The sequence below is a fragment of the Melopsittacus undulatus genome, unplaced genomic scaffold (genome assembly GCF_012275295.1).
Source record: "Melopsittacus undulatus isolate bMelUnd1 unplaced genomic scaffold, bMelUnd1.mat.Z mat_scaffold_463_arrow_ctg1, whole genome shotgun sequence".
Taxonomy (NCBI): domain Eukaryota; kingdom Metazoa; phylum Chordata; class Aves; order Psittaciformes; family Psittaculidae; genus Melopsittacus; species Melopsittacus undulatus.
The window spans coordinates 1-25,808 of NW_022994345.1; the positions used below are offsets into that span (position 1 = coordinate 1).

Genomic DNA, 25,808 nt, shown 5'->3' on the forward strand with positions numbered 1-25,808 from the left:
TAACTGCAATGCTTGTGTTCATTTTTAATGAATAATTTTGATAAATATTCAATTTTAATGAATAATTTTCTTAGTTTGTAAGGAAATTGATATCAGCCTACACTGGCACTATTTCCAGAATCACACTGACAGTTACCTGAACACTGACACTCTCTGAGAAATTTGTAAATCAGTAAATATTTTTAATAAAACAAACGATAAAGTTAAGTCAGTGCTGAGGGCTTAAATCAGATTTTGAAGTGCTGTGCTTCAGTTGCTTTGAACTTCAAGAGATCTTAAGGACTTACTAGTTTCAGAAATAGGCTTAAACACTGAGATGACATGTTAAATATTAATAGCAGCTTTTTAAATGATAAACACTTATGGTAGAGAAAGAGGGAAGAAACTTAAGTGTGATGGAGTTCTGATTTGCTGAATATGCTGGATATAGTTCTAAAAGAAATTTTGTGTTCATCTGGACTTGCAGTCAGTTTGTCTATAAGTACAGCATAGAGTCATTAGTAGTTTTTTTCCTCCTTCATAAGACTGAAATAAAGTCTTGGGAAATAGTTTGAAGTTTGTAGGCAAAGAGCTGCAAACTTGGGGTATCACTGCTTCACAATTATAAGGAATTGGAAAAATGAATGTTATAAATGAAATTACATAGTTGTGCTAGCTCGTTTCTATGAAGTTAAAACTTCAATTTGTAGAATTTTCTACTGGTCTAATGAGATTTAAAACAGAAGATACCTATCTTAAACTGGACAGAAAATTGCTAAATTTTTGCCGTTTTTAAGCTTTTTGGCTTAGTATTAAAGGTGAAATATTTTTTAATTTTAAGGAGAATCTCTGCATTGGTTTGGGAAGTAAGATATATTGAAAGCAATGCTAGGACCTTCAATGAACCTGGGAGTGCTATTGCTAGAGCTGCAAAAAAGATCACTACCCAGCTCTTAAAGTTTATCAAGTAAGTGGCATTTTAATCTATTTATTGTTTGAATATTTGTGCTCTGAAATGGTGGGAGAATATCTTAACATCACTTTGTTGTGAATACTCCTTCTTTTGTTTTCTTACTATTCTTCAGTGCCCTGCAGCACAAGTGAATAATTCTGAGTATGATCTTAACCGGGGAAATGCTTAAACGTTCAGCATAGAGACATTTTAACTTTTTCCCTGAGTAGTATTCACTGGTATTTATAGCATTGAAGTGTTGCTTGACATGAAAGTAGCTCAACCTATGAAGTTAAGTTCTGTACTGTCTAGCACGTGTAGAAGTTGTTGTGGTAGCTTGTCTGACTCAGTTAATGTCAAGAGGATTATTTTGAAAGAAGCTAGCATAGGCAATCTTTCTGCAGGTAGATCCAGACGTGAAGGCCCCTTTCAAATCCCTAATGCTAACTTCACCGTCTTCCCCTCACTACTTCTGAAATGCACACTATAGCAGTTTTTCAGATGTAACATTATAATCATTTTGAGTTTTGTTTTTAATTTAATTCTTAGTTACTGTTTTCTAGTAGAAATACAACTTTTGTGTCTGGGTTTAATCTAGGAAATGATAGCTATGGTTTTGCTATTGCAGTAACAGAGATTTTATTGCATTTCAGTGATCAGAACTGTACAAACATTTTTGAACTATGTAGCACAACAGATGATGAACAAGATTGTCTTGATGCTGATCTGGTAAGCTTTTTTGTGGATAATTCCAGTAATGTGTGGTGGCAAGAAAATGCCACTAGCCTTCAAATATTTTGGTAAAATTGTCATTTTTACAGGGATGTGTGTATTTATTCATTTACATAGTTAAATGTGGATTATATTATAAATGTGAGGAATTATGTGAGAAGATGGTTTATTAAAGTAATTTTGAGTTGTCAGTTTTAAGAAATAAATATGTATTTTGTACTGTGACTGTGCTATTAACTAAAGCAGTTCTGTGTTTTGTGAGTGGCACTGTATTTCTGAAGCATGTTAATGTTCAGAAACATGATATAAATATTTCAAGAGTATATGAGTAGCTGTTTTCATTGTGTTTTAATTATATGTGTCTGGTTATTTCTAAAATAAAAACTGTCATTCATTACAGTCACAAATGCTAAAAGCTGAAAAGTTGTATAACTATTGCAGTGATGCTTTGGCTCTCAGTTTTCTCTCTATACCACAATATGAATTCTGCATCAGATTTCCATTCCTCATTGAGAATTTTAATAACATGCATTTATGAATTTCATAAAGGTAAATATGCAGAATTGTACACAATGAATGTTACCTGCAGTGCTGTATGCGTATTAACAGTGTATCCAAAGCTGCCCCAAACTGATGTCTTTTTCACATTTTGACTTCTAATTTGGCATTTACTAGTAAGACTTTGTAAAGTTGCAAAGTAGTTGTTCCTCCTTGCAGATTAATATGTAGAGAACAAATTGTACTGAGTTATTTTAGTTCTTTATCTCACTACTACAGCATTGCCATAGTACTTCCATGTTGTAATGTTTTTTTTTACCAAAAGTAACTTGATCATAAGATGTCATTTCCTAAACTCGGGACAAACAAAAATCAAAGTTTCATGACATCTATTACCAGTGAATTGAATTACTGATCAACTTTAGTCATTGAGGCACAAAGCTGATGTATATCTTTTCATTGCAATTTCTGGCAGTGGTTTTTCCTTTGTATGAAGGATAAGAGTTGGAGTTGGGAATCTTCAGTGGTCATATCTAGGATTTTGCTTTTCAAGCCTTTCAAATGCTATGTTATATATTTTTAATATGCTCACCTTCTGTCTTATTGGGAAAAATTAGAATAAAAATATATTTTTACCACAGTATCGAACTTTAATGGCACTTTGAGCACCCATTAGCTGTTTTTTCATACATAATTTTTAAGATTATTGATTTTATTTTGTGCAGGATGATGAAAAATGTCTTCCAAGAACATCATACAGAAGAAGAAAAGTGAGTTGGCTAGTCTTTACCATATATACCTAAATCGAGTCTGGCAGGAAAAACTGGTTAATGGGACTGTATTGAAATTTTGTGGGAATGATGCTTGGGTTTAAAACACTCATAGAACAGGATTTTTCTGATGTTAAAGAAGTACAAGGTTTGCTTAAATAGGCGTTTGCTGTGCTAATGCTTTACAGTTGTTCTGTGTGGTTGTATAGGAATATCTTTCTTACAAGTTAGATACCAGTGCTGTTTAGTGTAACAGTTTTCACTTGCCTGTGTGATACAGAAATAAAAGCATTATTCACTGAGGTGCTTGGAAAAAATACTCTGAGTGATGGATATTACTCAAATCTTTTGAGAATAAATTGGTATCAAAAGGTGTATTTTTTGTGACTTAGTGTTAAAAATCAATACCTTGAAAAACAGCAAAAGAAAATTATATAATTTGTCAGAGATTATTAATATTAGGGAAAAATATCTGCTAGTAATGCCCTTTTTTGCCATAAACCAATATGATTGGAAATGTGCTTTTCTGCTCCAGAAATAATCCCAGAGAGATTATCAGGTTTACTTTTTGTTGCTACATTTCAGTGATGTTTTCCTCTGACATTTTTTTTCTCAAGGGCCGGGGCTTTAAAAAAGGAAAAAGCATGAAAGCTGGCTATGATGAAACCTGCTGGAAGAAGCAGTGTATGGAGCTGGTGAATTTAATTTTTCAGTGTGAAGATTCTGAACCTTTCAGACAGCCAGTTGATTTGGATCAGTATCCTGTAAGTTGTTCTTATTAACTTTGTAAGATATAAATATTATTTGGGTTTTATTGGGGTTTTTTGGAGGTGGAGGCGGGGGGGGCATTCCTTCTAACATTTGGTGCCATAATAAAATCTGCATATTGCTCTTGGTGCTATTTGTTCTCTTCATGGCTTTAGTCCCAAACCACTGAAAGAAACTTGCTCTGCTTTGGGTTTAGAACTAGCAGCTGTGTACTCAATGCATTAAGGTAACATCCATCAAAATGTTGACACAGAACACAAAACAGTTGTAGAGCAGTGGTGGCATCTACAAATACTTTTTTTGTTTGTTTTCTTACTGTTCCTTAAAGGGGAGTAATGGATTTTAGATAAATCTGTATGTTCTTAATTAAAAGTAGTTTCTTGATGAACTACCTACAAAACCTGTTTACTGAGCCTGAGCTGTGAACTTGACTTATTCCTTCTCTTTATCTTAGTTTACATTGTGTTCTTGTTAACAACTTGGTCCCTTATTGCCTAAAAACCCAAAAGACTTTCAAAGAAAAAAAAAAAAAAACAAGCATGGAGCTGTTTTTCTGTGGACTTCACATCTTGAGTTTGAGTCTTCAGGTTTTAAAAACATCTTGAGGATCTCTAGAACTCATTAACAGGAGAGAAAGGTGTTTTGGTTTGCTTTGGTTTTTTTGTTTTGTTTTTTAAACCAGATCAGTTTTTCTTATAGTAAAATGCACCAAGGAGAGGATTACATGACAACTTACAGCAGTCTGATTTCTCATTTTGATTAACAATAAAAGCATTGAGTTGCATGTAATTGTTACTGAGTAGTTTTTATTGAGGAAACTCAGGAGAATTGAAACTGGACATCAGCATGTGACATTGTATCAGCTCATGAACTCTCGGGAATTCTGAGGATTGCCTTGTAAATGAGCAAGAGTTTATATGAGATAATGTAGTTGAGACTTTAAACAGCTAGTCAGCAAAAGCATTGCTTTTGAAAACAGAAGCTGATTAAGATAATCTGTGGTCATGAGATTATAGAAATAAAATTTGAAAGTGTTATTTTTCTGTTGTACCTTCTTAAATCTTTTTTTTCATATGTTTTTTTCTAGGATTACAGACATATTATAGACACTCCAATGGACTTTGGTACAGTGAAAGAAACTCTGGAAGCTGGAAATTATGACACTCCAATGGAACTGTGCAAAGATATAAGGCTAATATTTAGTAATGCAAAATCTTATACTCCAAACAAAAAGTCAAAGGTAGCTGTTAATAATTGGAGGGGGCTATGCCTGTCTTAATGAAATTAATTTGGAATTAGTTTGTGTATCAGTATTTTTGATAAAGCTGCTGGCTGAATAAGTGGTGGGAGAAATATGATAAACTATTAGAGATGTTCACTTCTTTATCTAGCATTACATGAGATTATGTGCCATGCTTTTTCTGTTTCCTTTCTGTACAGTTTTTAATTTTGAAAGTGTTATTTTTGATGAAAAGTTCTGGTTTTAATATAAGCCACTTTTTTATCTAGATTTATAGCATGACCTTGAGATTGTCAGCACTATTTGAAGAGAAAATAAGAAGAATTGTTTCAGATTTCAAAAATGGTCAGAAACAGAATGAAAAGCTACAAAGAAACCAGAGGTATACTAGACGGTTGCATAATCAAAGCTCAGTGCAGCAACCTACCAAGATGCTCAGGTAACCAATTTATGAAGATGTAGGGATCCATCACAGCTGATTAATATTCATACTGACTGTCATATTTAGTCTATGAAGAAAATAATAATGGTTTATTAAATGGTTAGCTCAAAAAGTGAGACTTTTTATAACTCCCCTTGCAGTGGTATACTTTTTGTAGTTTAGAAAGAGCTGTGAAAGAGTGAAGGGACCAAAGAGTAGAAAAAGATTGGGTTTCTTGCATTTGGGGGGTTTTCTGTGTTGGCATTTTAATATTTTTTTTTAATATTTCAGTCAGGAAATCAATATTTAATTTGATTGAAATAATGAGGAATGAAACAAAGATTTACTTGTATATGTTACAAAGATTGCAAAGCTGCATGCACTTTGTGTTTTATCATGCACAGGAGAAAGTTCTGTTGAATTCATAGAAATTTGTACTTACTGTAGCATTCTTTGGGTTGGTAAATAATGTCTTTTCTTTTTTGAAGGTAAACAACCTTTTGACACAAGTAGTGGTTGACATTATTAACTCTGCATCCTTAATTTGCATACAAGACGAAAAAGCTTAACTGGTGAAACTGTGTTTATACCTTTCTGCTACTGTCCAGCCTTTCTTCCCTGACAGTGGAAGGATAGAAATCAGAGTTCTAAGGGAGAAGGAGAAAAAAAGCAAACAAAAAAAAAAACCCATTTCTTTGCCATATTTGGCTTTCTCATCTTAAAATTTCAGTGGATTATTTGTACATTTTCAGATGTACCCATACATGTTGGGTTATGCTACAGGCATACCCGGCAATGAGCTTTAAGCTTTCCTGGGAGTTTTCCTTGAGTTCCCACTTCTTCACAGAGGAATAAACACGCATATCAGGATAGAAAGAAATTTTCCTTTGAAACAACACTTCTGCTCTTATCTGAGGAATTGTATATAACTTGTTTACAAGTCGGTGCTTAGTAGGGCTGAGATGTGGGACTGTTTGTGAGAGTGCTTGGATAGCAAAAAGAGCATATACAGATTGTGAACTTCAATGAATATATGAAAACCTGTGACTGTAAGGGAGCCATCGATAAAGTAGTACTTCTGAATGTGAAAACAAGTTATTTTCCAGAACTGCATGTTGAACTTTTAACACATACAGTAAAGAAGAATCAAATCAGTGCGTTTCTCTACAAACACTGTTCTAGACTGTAAATTTTCTCTAAAGACACACCTTCCTTGTGTCTTTGAAACTCAGTTTTTTTGTGGAATAATGTTTGTATGCATAGCACTTAGTTTAAGGCTTTTGTACAATTAACAAGAGACTGGGAATTCAAGAGAAATTGAGGCTGCTGTTACAATTTCCTGGTAAACAATAAAAGGATATTGCTGTCTAGAAGGCATTATTAGTTCCTTTGTTTCTCAGAGCAGAGAAAGAATGTCTTCTCTCACATAACAGCACAAGGAGTATAGACTATTATTTTAGTTAAAATACTTGAAGCATATCCTTGTCAAAGTTAAAATTGTCAAACATCATGTTGGTTCACAAATGTAACTACTTTTCCATAAATCTAAAATTATATGGCATACAGTTAGTTAAGCTTTCAGAGAGAAGTATTGTTAAAGTACGTAATTGTCATTATTTCTCATAGTTTAACAACTTGTGTTGCTTTTTTACTTCTTTCCTCTTTCATTAGAAATCTGAAGCAGAAACCGTTAAAGTCTCAGGCAAAAATTGAATCTGAGCAGGAAGATTCTTCTACTCAACCTACCTCAAGCAGAGCTGCCTGTGTTGTGAGCCATAAATCAAATGCTGGCAATTACAACCATAGCTCTTCTGGTGAATCCTCTGATTCTGCATGCCTGGCATCCTTTGAAAGGAATGGAAAAGCTAGATCCACAACACTAACAAATTGTTCTGCATTATCATCAGGTCAGAAAAGGCATCTGTTTCAGATGAGGCTTTTCATCTTGGTCTTACCAATGAATTGTCTGCAAATGTTTCCTTTCCTTTATAATTTCTATAATTTGCAATTGCATTCTAAATTGTTGTGAGGTTTGCATTTGTAACATGAATTTTTTTAGACAAGGTCCCTATGCAGTGTTTTCTGGGTAATACAGAATTTTGTGTATTTTAATGAATTGTGGATGCTAGCTATGTTATTAAATATTATAAAAAGATCTGTGTACTAAACATAGAAATTTCTGCCTTAAAATCCCATAGAATGCAGTAAGCTTATATAACTTCTGTTAATGGAAAAACTTGCATGTAATTGGAAGTCTGTCAGTTAGGATAGTTTGCTTCTTGGAGGCAGAGCTGCCTTGATTGTATATCCATTTTGCAGTCAAGTGGGTGGTTGTGTTTCGCTTCAGTTTTTTTGGTGGGGTTTTTAATTTGGTTTGTTTTCAGCTTTTATATGGGGATTCACAGCAAAGGTGAATTGAGTAAGATAAGAAAAAGTTAATCTGCTAACCACATGGTTACTTGATGCTGTTAAGTTTCATCAATTAGAATAATAAAATTTCTTAATTTCAAGCAGCTCTTCTAGGAAGGTGGTTGTAGTGAATGGATATAGAGGAAGGTGTAGTGTGTTTGATAAATGGTCCTATATGAAGTACAGGATATACACCTGTGTATGTTACATAAGAATTGTCATCCAAAGTTAGCAAATTAAGTAAGTTCCACAAGACATAACTGCTTGCCTATCCTTTCCTTCTGCCCCTACACCTCAGCTTGACAAAAAATCAGCAAGAAATGTTAGTCCTGTGATCTGTCAGATCTCTTTTGTTGCTTTTTAACATGCTTTTTTTCAATTCTGTTATTTGGAAACAGCCGAGTTATTTTACTTCAAACTTATATACAGGTTAAAGAAGCCTCCTATCACTGAACACTGTATCAGTAGGGAGTGGTAGATTTTGTAGAGCTATCAGTTGCATACATGTAAGACATTAAGGCCTGATAGTGTATTGTAAGATAATATCATGAGGCAATTTTGAAGATTTCCTGGGTCAGCAAAATGTCGCTCTTAACTGGAAGCTAGCCATATGTATAGAATTCTAATTGACTGTTATTTTATTTCTAACAGAAAGTGAAATAGAAGGTTCTTTGGCTTCTTCATCTACTTCATCTTCTACAAGTAGCTCAGAAGACAGCAAAGAAAGCTCTACAGCTCTTGTGTCACCTCCTCTACACAATGGTATATGTAGAAGAAAGAACAGCAATCGTAGAATAACTAGAAATCGAGCTGCTCAGAGAAAGCAAACAGGTAAGAGCTGAGTAGTTTTCTCATGAATGGCAAGTGACACAAGAGTGTATGTATACGTAACTATGTGTAATTAGTATTTTTTTGAATTGTTGTTTATGTCAGATACCGTTTGATAGTTGGTAGTTCTGAAACCCTCGAAATACAACACTCAGCTTTTAAAAAGATACATTTTTATTAGTACTTAGGGGAGGAGAGTAGAAAGCAAGAGCCTGGTGAAAGGGAAAGTCTCACAACAGTCTATATCTTCATGAAGTAAAAGCAGTAATTCATGAAGTTCTAATTTTCACTAAACTAGAATGAATCTGAAATTTATGACATAGCTAAGTAATTTCTCGTGGCAGACAACAAAAGCACTCACCAGGAGTGTTTCACATTTGTTGTGTGTCGGCTGTACCTCTTCCAGATTTGACAAGACTTAAGAAACTGCTATTTTTATATTTATGATATTAATATCTCATTTTCTTTACAGGAGCACCTCTTCAGGAGAATGGAAATACAAGGAAAACTGTCAGAAAAAGGTTATATGGAAGTGATTCTGAAAATACTTCAGTGGTGACATCCAAGTCACACAGTAACAGTACTGGTAGACATAGAAAAACTCCACGCAGAAGTGCTGCTGTGGCTGCTAATAAGTTAAGGCTAATGAGTGATGTGGAGGAAGAGGTTTCAAGCTCAGAAAGTATTGGCATAGGGTGCAAAAACAGAAAACTGCCTCACCGAAATGCCTCAGCTGCAGCCAGGCGAATGTTACTGGAGGGGTCTGAGGATGATGTAGGCCTAAAGTCTGAAAGTGAGAAAGAAATAGAAGAGCAGCTTACTAAGAAGAAAAGCCTTTCTCAACCTGGTTCATCAGCTCCACGAAGAAGATTTGTTAGTGAATCTGATAATGGAACTTCAGATTCTGAGACAGACATACAGATGAAACAGAAAAACTGGCAGAGCAATGGTCATAAACAGTTACGTGGGACAGTCCATTCTGTATCTCCCAGAATGAAAAGTCCCACTCTAGACTTTTCGGAGGATGACTCCAAAAGCCGTAATTCAGAGGATGAGAGCAGTCAGAAAGTTTCTGACCAGTCAACCTCTGCACATAATAAGCCTGCAGTGAGCAACTCTGAGGATGAAGTGGATTCTGAATTGGATAGATGGAGTGGCACAACAGCAACTGGTCTGCAGTTTATTGCGCCTTTAAAAAAAGCAAAAGTCTTGAGTGACTTAGAGGACACAGGAGAATCTGAAACAGAAGACAAAGAGGACAGGAGAAGTTTTGTCTCTGAGAACTTGGTGCCAACTAGAATTGTAAGGAGTTCAAAATCTGGAGCTTGTGCCAGTTTCAGTCAAGTTTCTGGTACAGAATCTGAGACAGATTCCAAAAATAGTAATTACTGTGAAACTTCTTCAAAAACAAGAAAAAGGAAGAGAAAAGGAAAAACAAAAATAATTAGAAAAGGTAAATTATTTATGTTAATAGATCTAACTCTTGATATTCACTAGATGAAGGGGATAACAAGATTGACTGGACAATGACTGGGAGGATTTGGACTACACATAGTTTTCCTTGTTTTAAAATAACTATGTGGGAAGGAGAACTGTAAGGTAGGATGTTGACAACAGTGTCTAGAAGTCTAGACATGTTTGGAACTGGGAGGTTACCAAATGCAGTACAGAAAGAAAACTATTAACTCTTTGGTGTAGCTGTGTGGTATTTAGAATTCTTGCACAATTCTTGTGCTGGCTGTTGTTCTACATTTCAGGCAATATGTTTCTCCATGAAAACCCTGTCATTAAATCATGATCGTTCTTTCAATACTTAACTTGCATTTGCTTAGCTATGTAGTGTATCTGTCCTGAATTAAGATTGCTCTGTGTGTGTATGTTGTGACAGTTAAATTTGAGAAATGCTGGCTTTCAGTTTGTTGGCAGGAAACTAAGCAATATTCTAAAGGGTGCTGTGAATGAGTTCTGTGGTATGCAGCTCAAGGGAGCAGAAAATCTCCAAAGGAGCAGTGCCTTCTCTTTCTTTGGCCTGCTCCTTGTTTTGAGGACTTTGGAATTATCTACTGAACTGTAGACTTGTCAGAACTGTTTCCATAGTCACTTTCTAAAACTCAGAAAAACTGAGGACAATCTTCTAATAGCTTTCTAGAACTGAAATTTTTACTTGAATGTGCTTCATATGTCAAAACTCCTGTGCACAGCAGAATGTCATTTTTCTGTTTTACCAAAATTTTTAAGCTGGTGCCCTTTTAAAACACTTAATTCAAATGAAGAGACTCCATATAAAGGAAACTCTTAAATATGGAGAAAGCTGAAGTATCAGTATATTTCTACAAGGCCATGAAATATTCTTTAAAAGTCACTGAGGAAGAAATACCTTAGTGAATACTTACATCATTTGGTTCTCATTGCAAAGTCACCTGCGGAGAAGGCTCAGTGTACTGTTAACTTAGTAAAAAGCCTTAATGTAAATTTCCAGTATGTCCAGAACCAGGACAGTTAAAGACATAGGGCCAAGTCTGAGACTTCTTTCACATGAAAGGGGAATATACCATTGTCCTATACAGTGTTCCTTAAAGGCAAGTAAATTTCAGGCATTTTGTTTTCTTTATATTGTGAGTTACTCCCCTGATGTTTTCTTGAAATGAAATGGCAGATAACTTTGGACACTAGTTATTGTAGAATAACAGAATGGCTTGGGTTAGAATGTACCTTAAAGAGCATCTAATTCCACCCCACTGCCATGGGCAGGGACACCTCTGCTGGAATAGGTTGCTTCAAGCCCCTATGTCCAGCCTGGCCTTGTACACTGCCAGGGATGGGTCAGCCACAGCTTCTCTGGGCAACCTGTGCCAGTGCCTCACCACCCTCACAGTGAAGAATTTTTTCCTCATATCTGATTTCAATCTTCCTTTTTTCGGTTTAAAGCCATTCCCCCTTGTCCTTATTTTCCATTTCAATTTCTTAATCTTTAAGCTAATTTGGGGTATTACCAAATTATATGACCATTATGTGGTCACATAATTATTGTTAAATTAGCAGATTCCCTTTCTGGCTCATTTTTCTCCTCAGCAGTCAATAGGTGCAACACCTGGCTTTCATCGTTAAGTACTGCTGGAGTATGTGCATGCTTCTATATAAATATATGCATAGAGACATATATTAGTATGTATTTATGTGTTTACATAACATTCATTTTCAAGTAAATATAACTGCATATCTACTACACAATTAACCAGGTAAGCTGTGTGAACTTTGCCTTGGTTATTTTTTAATATATATAATATATATGCACTACATGTAAAATATAGTATGTTTTACTATATAAATCATAGCATGTATAGTACTATGGTGTATATTCTATTTTATGTAATGTATGTTACAGATATATAGTGTATAGAATGCTTCTGTATAGATTTAAAAAGTTGTGTAGCCTGCTAGTAGGGGATGGGAAATACTTTGTGGACAGTAGTACACTCTGCAGATTACCTGACTAGAGGTATGGCTGGATATACCTAGCCAGAGTTGCAGCAGGGACTTCCAGGTTTAGAGTTTGATGGCATGAGCTCTAGGGAAGCTTGTCACAATGGTAAACTCGATGAACAATGCCTTCATATCTTACTGCCTTTCTTCTAAATGCTCTCCCAGTTTTTGTGGGTGGTGGAGTTTGTTCAGTCCTCCTTCTTCCTGCCTATGCAGTTTGTTTGTACTTTTGGAGAATTTAGTTTAGGATGTTCATTGCGTAGTTCTAGTAAGTTTTAATTAAATCTTTAATTAAAAACAAAAAGATGAGTTTTACACAAATTTGTGCCCTATTTTAAGATTCTGAATACAAAGTATAGATTTAATATCCTAGTAGTGTGTTGCAGAAAAGCTGGACTTGTATATCATATAGTCTTGCATTTAATCTTATGGATTCTGAAATTTTGAAAATACACATAATGCCTTTATTATGATAAAGGGTTTGGGGTTTTTTTATCAAAACACACAGCTATACTGAGCACCTGTGTGTGAAAACCTGGCTAAAAGCATTGTGTACATTCTTACTCCTTGGTTTGGTTTGGTTTTTTTTTTTACTGCCTTTCTTGGAATAGTTCCAGATGTCTTTAAGTTTTAAGCATTCTTTTCTTCAGATAGACAAAGGGGATTAAGTTAGCACTTGGTATTAAGGCTGGGTAGTCTTTTCCACCTTTCCAAATTGCCTTTCTGGAATGCAAGTAACCAAGGAATTGAAGAGTTTAAATGTTCTCTGTGTATGTGAAACAACTGTGAAATCCATCCAGAGCCTGTGTCTACATAAAATACTATAATCTCTTTTTTTAGAATAAGAAGGCTTAAAATGTGCAATAATTAATTCTAAGAGTTCATTCTAGGAGGAAAATGATTGCTTTTAATGACAGAAGTATTAGTAATATGGCAGCATTTGTTTGCAGAGTTAGGTAATTTGAAACTTCTAAGGTAATTACTAGATTGAATGCTAAATAATGTTACTTTGAAACCATTTCATTAACTCAAAGTAAAAGAGTAATCCTGAGAGTCAAGAGTAAGTTAAAAATACAGTCAACCTGTGACCAGCTGACTGTATTTTTAGTAAAGGCTTAAGGCAAATTGCATGTAACAGCTGAAGTAAACAAGAAAAAGGTTTTGTGTATTTTATAAGAGGCGATACTGTTGTGCTTAGTAAACAAATTATTTCAGTAATGCAAATTACTAAAAACTTTTAAACCTTTATTTTGCAGAATCAGTATCTGAGGAGACCGGACAAAGTGCGAAAGTGCTCAGGAGCAGGACATGTATCATTAACTACAAGAAGCACATAAAGCTGTCTAATGAGAAGAAGAATCCACGCAGATGTGCCACTTTGGCAGCTAATAAAATTAAGATAATGAGTGATACAAAGGAGGAATTATCAAGCTCAGAAAGTGTTTGCACAGTAAAAAAGAACAGAATGCACCTTCATGGCAGTGTGTCCACAGCATCCAGAAAGAAAGTGATCAGCAGCTCAGAGGTAGATGGTTGCTTAAAGTCTGAAAATGAAAAAGAACAGCTTTCTGGCAGAAAAAAACTTTCCTGCCCTGAATCATCTGCTCCTAAAAGAAAATACATTAGTGAGTCTGAGAATGAAAAAACAGAGTCTGAAGCAGAGATAAAAGTAACTCGGCACCAGAATGCTAACTGCAAGAAGGCATGCAAAACTGTCTGTTCTGTAGCTCTTGAAAATCTTGAATTCGACTCTTTAAAGGGCAATTCCATAAACCACAAGATGGAAAATGGGAGAAACTGGAGAAGTTCTAATCAGTCAGCTTCAGCCCACAACCATTGTACAAGCAATTCTGAAGAGGAGGTTGATGCTGACTTAGCTAAACACGAAACTAAAAATATCGAAGTATCAAATAAAAGAACTGGAGCTTCCTTCAAAAGATCAAAATTATTGGAAGACTTCAAAGAATCATCAGAATCTGAAACAGGGGGGAAGAAAGATGAAAAAAGCTCAGCATCAGAAAATGTGGAAGCACCTGGGACTGCAGGGATTTCAAAAGCCAGTTTCAGTTGTTCTTCTGATTCAGATTCTGGAACTGATAACAGTATCTACAGTGATGCCACAGAAACAAAAAAGAGGAAAAGGAAATTGGAAGGGATTAGAAAAGAGGTTACTAGTTCCAACTCAGTGAAGCCTTCCAGGAGACCACAGAGAAGGAAACGTTGGAAACCTAACAAAGAAAATGACTCTGAAGATCTGGATTACACCAAATATAGAAGAGCTAATCGGCGCTCTAAGATAAGAACTCGGAATGGAGGTAGACGGACTGTGAGATACAATGACTGTGATGACGATGATGATGACAGAGGTTTAGATGATGTAGATTGTGAAACGTAACCTTAAAAGGAAAAGCCAGCCCACTTTTTTTTTGTCTTTTTTGTTTTTTTTTTTTTTTGTAATAGCACTAGAACTCATGATGGATGCTGGCTCTTCTTTGTCCTACATTTCAGGGAATATATTTATATTTTTCTATGAAAAAGTTATGAATGTGATTAGATGATGACTTTCTCCTTTTCATATTTTGACTTGCACTTGCCTGCCCATGTAGCAGCATTTAGCACAGATGCCAAAATGTGCCTCATTATAGGGGCAATTTTTTGTCTTTACTGGTATTTTATTACATATAACAAGAGTTTAAAAAAAAATTAAAACACTGCGCAACAGGTTAATAGCAGTATGTTGAGTATTATTGTTATGGGTGCTGCAATGGAATACTACCTAGGTCATGCAACATTCAAGAACAGATTTCAAACATCTCTAATGCTGTATGAAATCATATACAATAGGAACAGGCTTATACATAATGCTATACACTATAAAAATCTAGTGGATGCTGGCATTGCATCTAAAAAGTAACGAATGGTCACTAGGCTAGTAACTTTACAACTTGTGTTAGTACAGACGTTAAATGTTCTGTATGTGCATTATTGGTAACTGCAACCAGAACCAGTTACCAGTGAAAAAGCATAGTTGCTGGTTGCAGAGGCATGTTATTGGCACTGGTGAAGAGAGGGTTTCTGCTGACAGGTAGTACTATCATCATCAATGTGACTTCTATACTGTAAAATTAAGAATATGAAATGCAGGTGAACTCTTGGCCTAAGGGTTTTTGTGTTTTCTTTATAAAATAGAAAAACAAACAAACACTTGTTCTGTTTTCTTTATGCATGAAAAACTGGAGGTGCAGGATTCTTACATTCCAGACCTTTTTGCTACATTTCTGTTGTTCTTCCAGATTAAAACTTCTAGGTGCTTTAATGTTAGACTTCTCACTGATTAAACCTCACCAGTTTCTGATTATTAATTACTGATAATAATACATCTCCTGTTTTTTAAACATTTGAGGTGGCTGTTATTGATAGAAATAGTTCTTGTGTAGAGGGCATGAGAAAATTTCTCCAGGAAAGATGTGCCAATTCTTGGTTGGCCACATACCGACTACAAGAATATGTGGCACTTCTGAATGTCTTGCTTTTTCCTGGAGCTGTGCTGGTGGAACTCCCAGTTTGCTGCTCAGCCCCAAGCCCTTAGTGATCCCACTCCTTTCCCACTCCCCACTGTGGGTTTCCTCCCTCTGCTGCAGTGGCTCCCTTGCTCACACTCAGCAATACCTAGTAATTTCTGAGGTCATCGCTCAGCAGGAGATGCATTAGAGTATTAGGTACGTCCTCACCCAGTTCATTTTAACTGAAATAGCAAGTTTGTGAACTGGTTTTCCAGTGGATTGGACTGAAGTAACTTCTGGAGGGGGGGGGGGGAGGAGCGTTGGGGGGTCGGGGGGAGCTAGTGCAGCTGCGCAGTCACAATCATTAGTGCCATTAATGCTTGTGCAAATGGGAGTGATGGAAAAGGGAGGCCCACCCGCAACTTACCAGCACGTGGTGAGAACCACTTCAACAACATTGCTGGTGTTATGTGCCAAAAGGTTATTTATTGCTATCTAAAATGTTATCTAAGTATAGAGAGGATTTTTTTTTCACCCTTAAAGCTTCTATATGAACTCTAAAAACAACCTATTTTTTTATCATTCTCACCCTAGGAATTTTATTCAGAGCATAGTCCTTACTGTGATACAACAGAGTTTTGTAAATTAAAGATAGATGTTTATCTGAATTCATTAAGTTGGTTTCTAAAATATGAACACAGTTGTGTTTAGTGATGAAACTTGAAGGTGGTTTTGTGTATCTGACCTTTTAGGGGCAGCTTTGTTAAAAGAGAGTAGGTCAACTGGTATTTTTATATTCACCATAAACCAAATGCATTGTTCAGCAGCTGTTTATGATCCATGTTCTACATACGGAGTATAACCTCCAGTGCAGGAATAAATGCTGGTGTAATAGCTCTTAAGTGAACGTCAAGAGTGTTTATTAAGTTTAAAATTGGGCTGGTAGGTTTGTATTTCCAGGTCGGGCTTAAATAGTTTCCTTTCTCACCGATTTTAGTTGCTGTGTTCACTGTCATACCCCACTCGGGCACTGCATTTTCATGGTGGCCCTGAAGGCTAGGGGAAAGGTTTGGCTTCAGTATTTCAGTATCCGAGAGGGAATTACAGGAGGAGGAGGCATGATTAAACTGGAAAAAGGACTTTTACTCTTTTGCCTTCTTGGGAGTTTTATGTATGGTGTTTTGTGGGTTTCTTCTTATTTTGGGCAGTGTTTTTAATTATTTATTTAAATGTGCATGCTTAGCCTCAGAACTGGCTATTCTAAACCTTTAAGAAACCTGTTATTTCATCTGCCCGATAATTTTAAACAGCATTCTTTATTTGCTTTTGTTGCACTCCGGGAATTAAAATCAGGGAGTAGTCATGCAAACTAGTGTCTTTAAAGCTGGTTCGTGCAATGGATTGGAGAGGGGGGGCGGGGGGGGGGTTGGTGGGGTTTGTTTGGTTTGGCTTTTTTCTTGTTTTGTTTGGGGTCTTTTTTAGTGTTTTTTCTTTTGGGTGGGGGGTGTTTGCTTGTTCTAAATCAGGACCTGAATCTAGAGTAGTGACAACAGGCATAGGAAAACATTAAAAGTCCAGGAAAGCAGCGTCAGAGAATCAAGTTCGTTAAATACTTTGAGGTACCTGTAGAATCGGACCAAAGTAAAGCTGTACATTGTACCGGCACTGTATTATTTGCCCACGACTGGCACTTTTAACCTGGCTGTAGTTGGGTTCCGGCCCCTGTGCCGCAGCCCGGTGGCCGGCGGGGTCTCCCATCCGGAGGCCGGTACCTGAGGAGGTGGGCTTCCCCACCAGACCGCAGAGTGGTGGCTGGCATGGCGGCTTCGCAAGAGGGAGGGGACGAGCCGTGCTCTGATGCGGCGGCTGCAGCCTCCCCCGAGGGCCCGACGGTAGAAGCATCCCCTTCGGGCAACCCTTAGAGAGCTTCCACCTCCCTTTTATGGTCTGCGGAGCCACAGCGGGCGGAGCGGAACTCGGTAGTGCCGCGCAGGCGCGCTGACCGCCAAGCGGCAACTATGGCGACCTTCTTCGGGGAGGTGGTGGTGGCGCCGTCCCGTGCCGGCGTGGACGATGAGGAGTCGGCGGAGGAGGGTTGCGAGGAGACGCCCGAGGACCGAGAGATCCGCAGGGAGCTGGAGAAGAAAAGGTAGCGGCCAAGGGGCGGGCGCGGCCCGTGGGGCACAGCGGCCGCGGTGGTTCGGCCTCCCCCGGCATGGTCCTCCAGGGGTGGCCGGGCCTGAGCCTGTGACTGGCCAGGGCAGGGGGAGCGCTGCGCCACTTGCACCTCATCTTTTCCAGGGAGATCGACGTCTGCTGGACACTGAAGTCGGGCGTGCCTACGGAAAGCTCTGCCGACGAGCTGTTTGTCTGCTCTAAACTTATACTTGCAATAGGACATAATGCTGCAGGTAAGTGGTGCAGGCTGCAGAAGCAAACCGTCTGAGACTCTCAAATCCTGTTGCCCTTCGATGACTAAATTTGAGGAGGCGGGAGGTTGGAAGAAAGCTTTAAGTGTGTCAGGACGCTCCCTTTGACATATTTGATGTTGGTCTCTGCTAAGAGGATGGTCCTTAAGGGTGTCCATCTCTTGGTTTAGGGAGTGGAGTTTTAACCCTGAGACAGCTGAGCTGTCCAGAGAAACCAGTTAATGTGTAAGCGTAAAACACAAAACACAGTTTTTGTTACATCTTACTATTTCTCCTGTCAGATCATGGTAAAATAATGTATCTTCAGTTGAAGGGCTGAAGCAAAGTATGGTTTGACTTTGGATTTTAGTTGGGACACCCCCCCTGTTCATTCATCTGACTTTGGTAGACTCTCCTGGACTGTTTATTAGTAGGCAAAAGTTGTCTTCTAATAGTAGCAGGTTGCTCAGTGCAGTTTAGTGTTTTAAATAGGGATCTGTCAAATACGTAAAATTGTGCATCAAGTAAGCTTTAATTTCCAATAAACATTTTATTTTATTTTTTTTCTAGGTCAGTCCCTTTTCCACATTCTAATTCCTCACTTGTTCAAAATGTCCTCTTTTGAGGTGGCTATTTACTCATTAGGCCTACAGTCTTGAAACACCTTCACCCTTTCCCACATGTACTGAACAAGGTTTTGAGTGTGTTAATAGCTTTTTCCCTGTGGATATAAAGAGCTTTCAAGTCTTCCTTACATTTGGGCCATATCTAGATGACACTTAAATGGTATCTAAGTTAGCTTTGCTAACTTGTTTTCCCTTTGTTCAGGTTTTTCTTTGAAAATCAGTTATAGGTATTTTAGATCAGCCTTCTGTTGAAGGGTGACTTTTGACAGGAATTTGATTTATGAACACTTGATTTAGGATCCCTTTTTGCCACTAAGTCATGCATTCTCTTGTCTCTGCTTCCTAGAGCCAGTGTAATAGTTCTGCCTTTCTGATTCTGTGATTTTTATTATTTATTTATTTTTTAGAAATCTGTTATATCTGGTATGTCAAGAAGTATTAGAGACTTAATAGGTATTAGAGACTTAAGAAGTATTAGACACTTAATAGTGCTCAAGACCAGATTGGATGGGGCTTTGAGCAACCTGGTCTGGTGGGAGGTGTCCTTGCCCACTTGCAGGGGGGTTCAAACCAGATGATCTCTTGAGGTCCCCTCCAGTCCAAGCATTCTGTGATTGTAGTATTTACATTCTTAGTGTAAATACTAAAGGAATCAAAGTTGACCATGATGATGTAATTCCTGAGAATGTATGGTTTTGATGTTAGGAATCTATATTTAGAACTGCTCTTTACCTTTTAAATCTTGATACGGTAAGTTTACTCACATTCTTGATATTTTCTGGATTTGGTCAATAAATGCTTATTAAAAGTTAATTACTATGTTTTTCTGTTAAGCTTGAGATTGCAAAGAAATAATCTAACTCAGTTTGGGTATTTATTTGTAGAACAAAAATTTATTCTTGATAAATTAATGGCATTTATTCTTCCTTGCAGCTTTCTTGTCTTCTTTTATCCTGGATTCTGTATGTTGGGAAGTAATTGGAGCTGTGAAGCTGTGGAATGAGTGGTGTCGAACATCCAGCACAACAAATGTCCTCCCAACAGATTCTTTCTGTTTGTTTTATCGCTTAATATCAGATCCAACAGTAAGTGGCTTATGCATTAATTCCTCTATATTTTAGCTTTCTGTAAAAGAGAGCAACTTCATCCACCCTTTGCCCTGCCCACGTCAAAGCAAGCACTGGAACTGTGGTATTTTGGATTAATATAATAAAAAATCTGAAGGGTCATTAAGCTTATGAGAACTATTTCAAGTTCTAGTATGTGAAGCTCAGTACAAAGAAGACATTTGACAGCACAATTGCTTCTCATCAGTTGTAAATGAAAAACTCTTGTGAAAATGAAGTTGAAGAAGCCCAAGGAAGCCATCAAGTTGTTTGCTGCAGTCATGTTATCTCTACACGTGATTATGAGCTGGTTTGTGCCCTTTAAACCACTTGCTTACACAACTTTGGTTGTTGTTGTTTTTTTTTTAAGGTTTGGTTATGCCAGTGCAGTTGTTATGTGGCTGAGGATCAGCAGTTCCAGTGGCTTGAAAAGGTAAAACTGGCAAGACAACAAATTGAGTAATGAAACTGTAGGGGTGGGGATCTTCAGCTTGATGCAAGTGGCTCTTCCTCTCTGATATTCTCAACATGACAGCATTGTAAATGAATGTTTTCCCTGTGCCTCTCTTAGATATCCTACAGATTTACTATCAGCATATTCTGTGAAATTCCTTTCTAGATGCTTCCCATTGTAATTTACCTACTTTGTGCAGTTAATTCTTTTGGAGAGTTTCAGTTTTGTTACCCTTAACTACTTTCCAAGCCTTTTTCCTGTTTGGGTTAAATTTCCTGTGGCTTACTGCAACTCTGGAGAATCCTTCTTTAAAAAACAGTAACATAACTGTATTTGTGCATCTGCCAAAGAATCACCAGACAAACCTGTTGTGAAACTTAAGATGGATGATACCTTGACAAATGGATGTGTTTGATATATGAGTGCTGCTGGATCATTCAGATCCCTCCAAATATCATCCTGTTGATTTTAGTAAGATGAACCCAGGGGAGTATGTTCTGGCTTTTGATTTTCTTTATGGATTTGGGTCACTGCTTAGCCTTTAGGAAGTATAGCTTATTTTGCGTTACTGTCTGTCTGCTAACCTACCTTCCTTTAAATCTCTGCTCGTGGTTCAAGCAGAGATTCTGAAGCTGTTACATTATGCTGAAGCTGAGTAGGACTTTGGTAGAGATACAGAGTGAGGTAAAAAGCAGTGCATCCACTGAGAGGAAGTCCTCAGCCTAAGCTGAGTGGTACCTGCTCAGTCCAGCTGCCCCAGCTAGCACGTGAGAAGGACTACTTGGTTGCAAGGGAGAACCATACAAGCAGCTCAGTGTGAGTGGCCAAAGAGGTTACAGGAACGCAAAGAAGGTGGAAAACTGGGGTAACTTCACTGAATGATACAAGGGGTTTCACATACAAGTTTGGAAAACTAGACTCTTGTGGTTCCTTGTTTTTTGAAGACTTTTCATTCACTTTGCTGGAGGTAATGGTTCTCTTTGAAGTTTAGAAGCCTGAAGACCTAAACCATTTTGGGTTTGCTGTATTCCACACATTCTTGCACATCATTTAAACTAGGATTACAAAAGAAAGATGATGGTGGGTTTGCTGTCTTCCCATTTTTGTTTTTCCAGCTGTTTGTTCATATGTGTTACTTCAGATGTGGGTGTTCATGAGCAGTAGGAGTGTGCAGTTTTACCAAGTCAGTGTTCTTGAGTATTTTTAGACTTCATAGTTACTGATATTTTTAAATGTACAGCAGAAGCACTGTGCTGGTAATCTTTTGCTTTTAGTCTGTGTTACAGACCTGTTCTATATGCTTCATAAATCCTGATGTGCTAAGCATCCTTACAGTCCCATTCAGTCAGTTTTTTATGTTTCTATGTTTTCTCAGTATAAAATGAGCTCTCACAGGCTGAAGTTTTGCAGTAATGCTTATCAGGCAGCATTTCCAGCAAAGTAAATTGAAAATATACGTGCTTCGGAAAAGTTAGTTCAGTTTTCTATTACAGTGGTAACGCACTGATCTGAGGGAACAGTCGGCTTCCCTTCTGTGATTGTTATCATATACAGCAACAGGCAAGTTTCTGTAATGTTTACCAAATCCCATATTTCTTTACTGGTCATAAATCTGAAGAGGATAATGTGAAAGGAAGGTGCAGGTTTATCATGCTTCTGCTCATTCTGACATACGACATTCTGTCATATTTGACATTGTTCTTTGAAAACAATGGGAGACTGTGCAGTGTGTTGGTGTTTTGTGGTGGCATGCAGTGGATCTGAAAGTGTGCTTTGTACAATGTTTCTGAAACTGTTTGCTTTGAATTTGAGGAGGACTGTGAAAAAATGAAGGTTCTCTTCCTTCAATTCATAGAATCATAAAATAGTTAGGGTTGGAAAGGACCTTAAGATCATCTAGTTCCAGCCCCCCTGCCATGGGCAGGGACACCTCACACTAAACCATGTCACCCAAGGCTTCATCCAACCTGGTCTTGAACACCACCAGGGATGGAGCATTCACAACCTCCCTAGGCAAGCCATTCCAGTACCTCACCACCCTAAAAGTAAAAAATTTCTTCCTTATATCCAGTCTAAACCCCTGCTTAAGTTTCAACCTGTTACCCCTTGTAATATAAAATCTGAGTATTTAAAATGAAGACTCTTCTTAAGTACTATAGAACATCTGGGGAGCACAATTTCAATTTCAAATGTCTGTAGCATAGCATAGCTCTCCTGTCACAAGCAGCCTAGTTTTATTCGGAGTCCTTTTTCCTTCTACAATCACCATTAGTAAAAATAACAAGGCTTAATATATTTGCAGGTGAACAGAAATGCTGAAAACCTAAAGCCTCTCAAGAAAATCACTAGGCTTGGTAAATACGTTAGCTGTTCTTTTGGGGTTTTTTGTCTCCATCCCAAGATCAGTGCATGTGAAATTTCTACCTGAAGGCTGCAATTCAAATTTTAGTCCAGGGAACCTGAATTAAGCTGCCATTTGCCGTCTCCATTGAAATGAAAATAAATCTTTCTGGGTTTATTCTGTTACTGTGAGAAGGTAAATGTTGCTTATCTATTAACATTTTTATTTCAGGTTTTTGGTTGTATGCGAAAGGAGGGCTTGCAAGTAACCATTCTTTCAACGTGTCCTGTAGCTGATTACAAAACTCAGGAATCCACTTTAACACTTCCATCTCCCTTTCTGAAAGCCTTGAAGACAAAAGAATTCAAAGAGCAGGTCTGCTGCCCACTGCTGGAACAACCCAACATTGTGCGAGATCTTCCTGCTGCTGGTATTTTGCAGTTCCAATAATAACAATTGCTGCTGGTTCAGCAGTTCACTTTGAAAAGAATCCCAATGTGATAAGAATTTATGCTTAATTGTGTAAACTGGCTGACAAGTTAGCTTTTTGAAAAATAATTCCTAACAGTTTCACATCTTACATATTGTCTTGTGAAATAAGGACAAATTTCAAAACCACCCTCAAATTCTTTTACCCTTTATGTGTGGGATATAAGTACTAGCAAATGCTTCCATAGAGTCTCACAAAGCAAATTGCATGCTTTGTAGGGCTTTGGGGGGCATTTTGCTCACAAACTAAGTATGTTTTAGTAAGAGTTGGTTTTATCTGAGCACCTGAACTGATGTTCGTAGCATTCTTTTTGCAAATTACAGGTAACAGATTTGACAGTACTACTGCTCGACCTCATGTGAAAGTTAGATTCACTTTTATTATATAATGTCATAAACCTGGCCAGGCTTTTCATTGTAGGGGACCAAATTAGTGGTAGCATCATGATGAAAAGCTTTATGGCAAGAGCTCAAAGTGGATGATTTGTCTAGAAAATGTTTATCTTGTTCACACTTTGAGTTGTTTGGGGTTTTGGGTTTTGTTTGTTGGTTTTACAGAATCTCATTTTTGTTTACCAGCAATATAGTTTCCAGCTACTTTATTTGCCAGAGAGAAGTACCAGCAATGTTTTACTAAATTTTGGTGGTTTATTTTCTCATGTACCTGTGGAATGAAGAGTAGCTGATCCAGCAGTTAAGATACTGAGTAGATAGTTCATAAATTTTCAAGCATTGCTTCCTGTGAAAATATATGGAATATGTAGACAGCAGCCTTCCAGTACCTAAGGGGGGCCTACAAGAAAGCTGGAGAAGGGCTTTTTACAGGGGCATGTAGTAATAGGACAAGGGGCAATGGCTTTAAACTAGAAGAAGGTGGATTCAAATTAGATATTAGAAAGAAATTCTTCACTGTGAGGGTGATCAGACAATGGAGCAGTTTGCGCAGAGATGCTGTGGCAGCCCTATCTCCCAGCAGTGTTCAAAGCCAGATTGGATGGAGCTTTGAGCAACCTGGTCTAGTGGAAGGTGTCCCTGCCCATGGCAGGTGAGTTTGAACTAGGTAATCTTTAAGGTCCATTCTAATCCAAACCATTCTGTGATTCTGTGCTTTTATGCTTTTGAAGTTCTGGCCAGAACAAATGTGATACTGTAACACAGAACTTAGATTCCTTCTCTGGTGAATGTAACACACATTTTCTTTTGGCTTGTATTTAGTTTTGAGTTATTGTCAAGTGTGGCAGATTCCTGCAGTATTGTATCAGTGTTACACTGATATCATCAAACTGGACACTGTTACAATTGAAGCGTTCAAGCCTCTGCTTTCTTCTAAAGTCCTGAAGAGTTTAGTCAAGGTAAAATTTCATATTTAAAAATTAATGAGAGGTTTTGTCTATTCTTGTCTGTCACCTCTTGTGTTCTGCTGTTGAGGTATTCCTGTGAGGATTCCACCTAAAAAGGCAGTAAAATACAGATTTTAATGACAGAGGACAGTGATTTCTGGTATGGTCCCTGCTCTAACATCTGTTTGGAAGTTGCTTAGAAATAATGAATCTGCAACTCCTGTCAGAACTTCATTTTGACTTTTCAGGCTCTTATGAATCAAGGAATGATTTCTTGTGATCATTTAAGCTGCAGTTTCCTTGGAGGTGTCTCATGTTAAAACCTTTAAAGCATATTATTTTTTACATTCACATTCATATGCACAATGTCTCTTTCCTAGCTCTGTATCTCCTGTCTTAACCACACATGCCAGCTTCTTAAGAGATTTATTTTGGCCTGAAACTTCTTAAAAGACTGAATTTCTAAAGATGACTCTTAAGAATTTTGCACTAATCAAACAGCTGTGAAATCATGACATTATAGCTACTAAATCAAACATTTTGCGTCTTCCTGAAATGTTTTTAATTGAAGTATAGTTGGTTTAAAACAGTCCTCAGTTTTGCCCGTTGAACTTGCATCTAAACGCCAGAAGAGATTTATGGGTACCAAAGTAATTATTTTAACTCTCAGTTCCTGCATGCTTTTCATTATAGCTTTTACTGGTCTGCTAGATAGACTAATAGAGCAGTATGTAAATGTTTAAACTCTTATGGAAAACAGCAAATCTACTGGCTCTTCCTCTCATACACAAGCAAGGAGGAATGCAAAACAACAAATCAATCCCTTTCTGTAGTTGAAGTGCAAATTTCTTTGAGGCCTTTAGCAGGTCTCTGAAAACCTTCATTCAGAAGACCTGAATTTTGCTCAGAGTTAGCATTTTAATAAAACTGGTGTTTAGAGTAATAAAACTTGAAATAGAGGACAGTGAGGCTGTTTTGTTTTGTTACCAGCAATGTAGCTAATGCTAATCATCTCTTCCTTTTCCCTAGGATGTATCTGAAAGCACGAAGATCTTGAAGAAGTTACTGATAACCAGTGAAAGTCACAATAATATCTACATCTAAAGAGGATATTTATGTTGCAGACTGCACTTTCATAAACTCCAGTTTCTTCTGTCTACAGAAGAACATTTTGGAATTGTAGTTGTTCCCTTAAAAGTGGAATAAATTCCAGTAGATTTTTTTACTTCTGCACTCATTTTTGTTACTTCCAAATTCATCGCTACAAACATACACATTTCTTTTGCATGCTTGGGAGACTTTCTTCTGGAGCAATCTTAGGAAAGATACCTTGAATATGAAAACAAGCTTTTTTTTCCTCCTCCTGAAGGGGTTCTCTCGTCCAAATGTATACCTTTTATATTTAAAAGAGGAAATGCAATTAAGGAATTCTGTTCAGCTCTAATGAGAACACTTTGTTTT

At 37.3% G+C, this 25,808-nt stretch overlaps 2 protein-coding genes across 2 annotated transcripts; both read left to right on the forward strand.

The window, feature by feature from the left end:
* Positions 1-820: 820 nt before the first annotated feature.
* On the forward strand, positions 821-15,282 carry LOC117438540 (bromodomain and WD repeat-containing protein 1-like; the record flags this gene model as incomplete). Its single annotated transcript, XM_034074016.1, has 10 exons — positions 821-946; positions 1,585-1,660; positions 2,887-2,931; positions 3,549-3,695; positions 4,787-4,939; positions 5,209-5,378; positions 7,032-7,267; positions 8,421-8,600; positions 9,070-10,050; positions 13,337-15,282. Coding segments are annotated over 10 exons (3,253 nt in total), but the record flags the coding sequence as incomplete, so codon positions are not given.
* Positions 15,283-17,577: 2,295 nt separating this feature from the next.
* Positions 17,578-25,573, forward strand: LOC117438541 (proteasome assembly chaperone 1-like). Its single transcript, XM_034074017.1, has 7 exons — positions 17,578-17,732; positions 17,885-17,994; positions 19,551-19,702; positions 20,094-20,156; positions 22,750-22,948; positions 24,223-24,359; positions 25,377-25,573. The coding sequence occupies exons 1-7, from the start codon at positions 17,602-17,604 to the stop codon at positions 25,449-25,451; spliced, it is 867 nt and encodes a 288-aa protein (XP_033929908.1). The 5' UTR covers positions 17,578-17,601; the 3' UTR covers positions 25,452-25,573.
* Positions 25,574-25,808: the final 235 nt, after the last annotated feature.

Coding starts and splice junctions, on each gene's coding strand:
- LOC117438541 (XM_034074017.1), top strand. CDS start 17,602: ATGGCGACCTTCTTCGGGGAGGTGGTGGTGGCGCCGTCCCGTGCCGGC. Junction 17,995..19,550: donor AATAGGACATAATGCTGCAG/GTAAGTGGTGCA, acceptor TCTTCCTTGCAG/CTTTCTTGTCTTCTTTTATC. Junction 19,703..20,093: donor GCTTAATATCAGATCCAACA/GTAAGTGGCTTA, acceptor TTTTTTTTTAAG/GTTTGGTTATGCCAGTGCAG.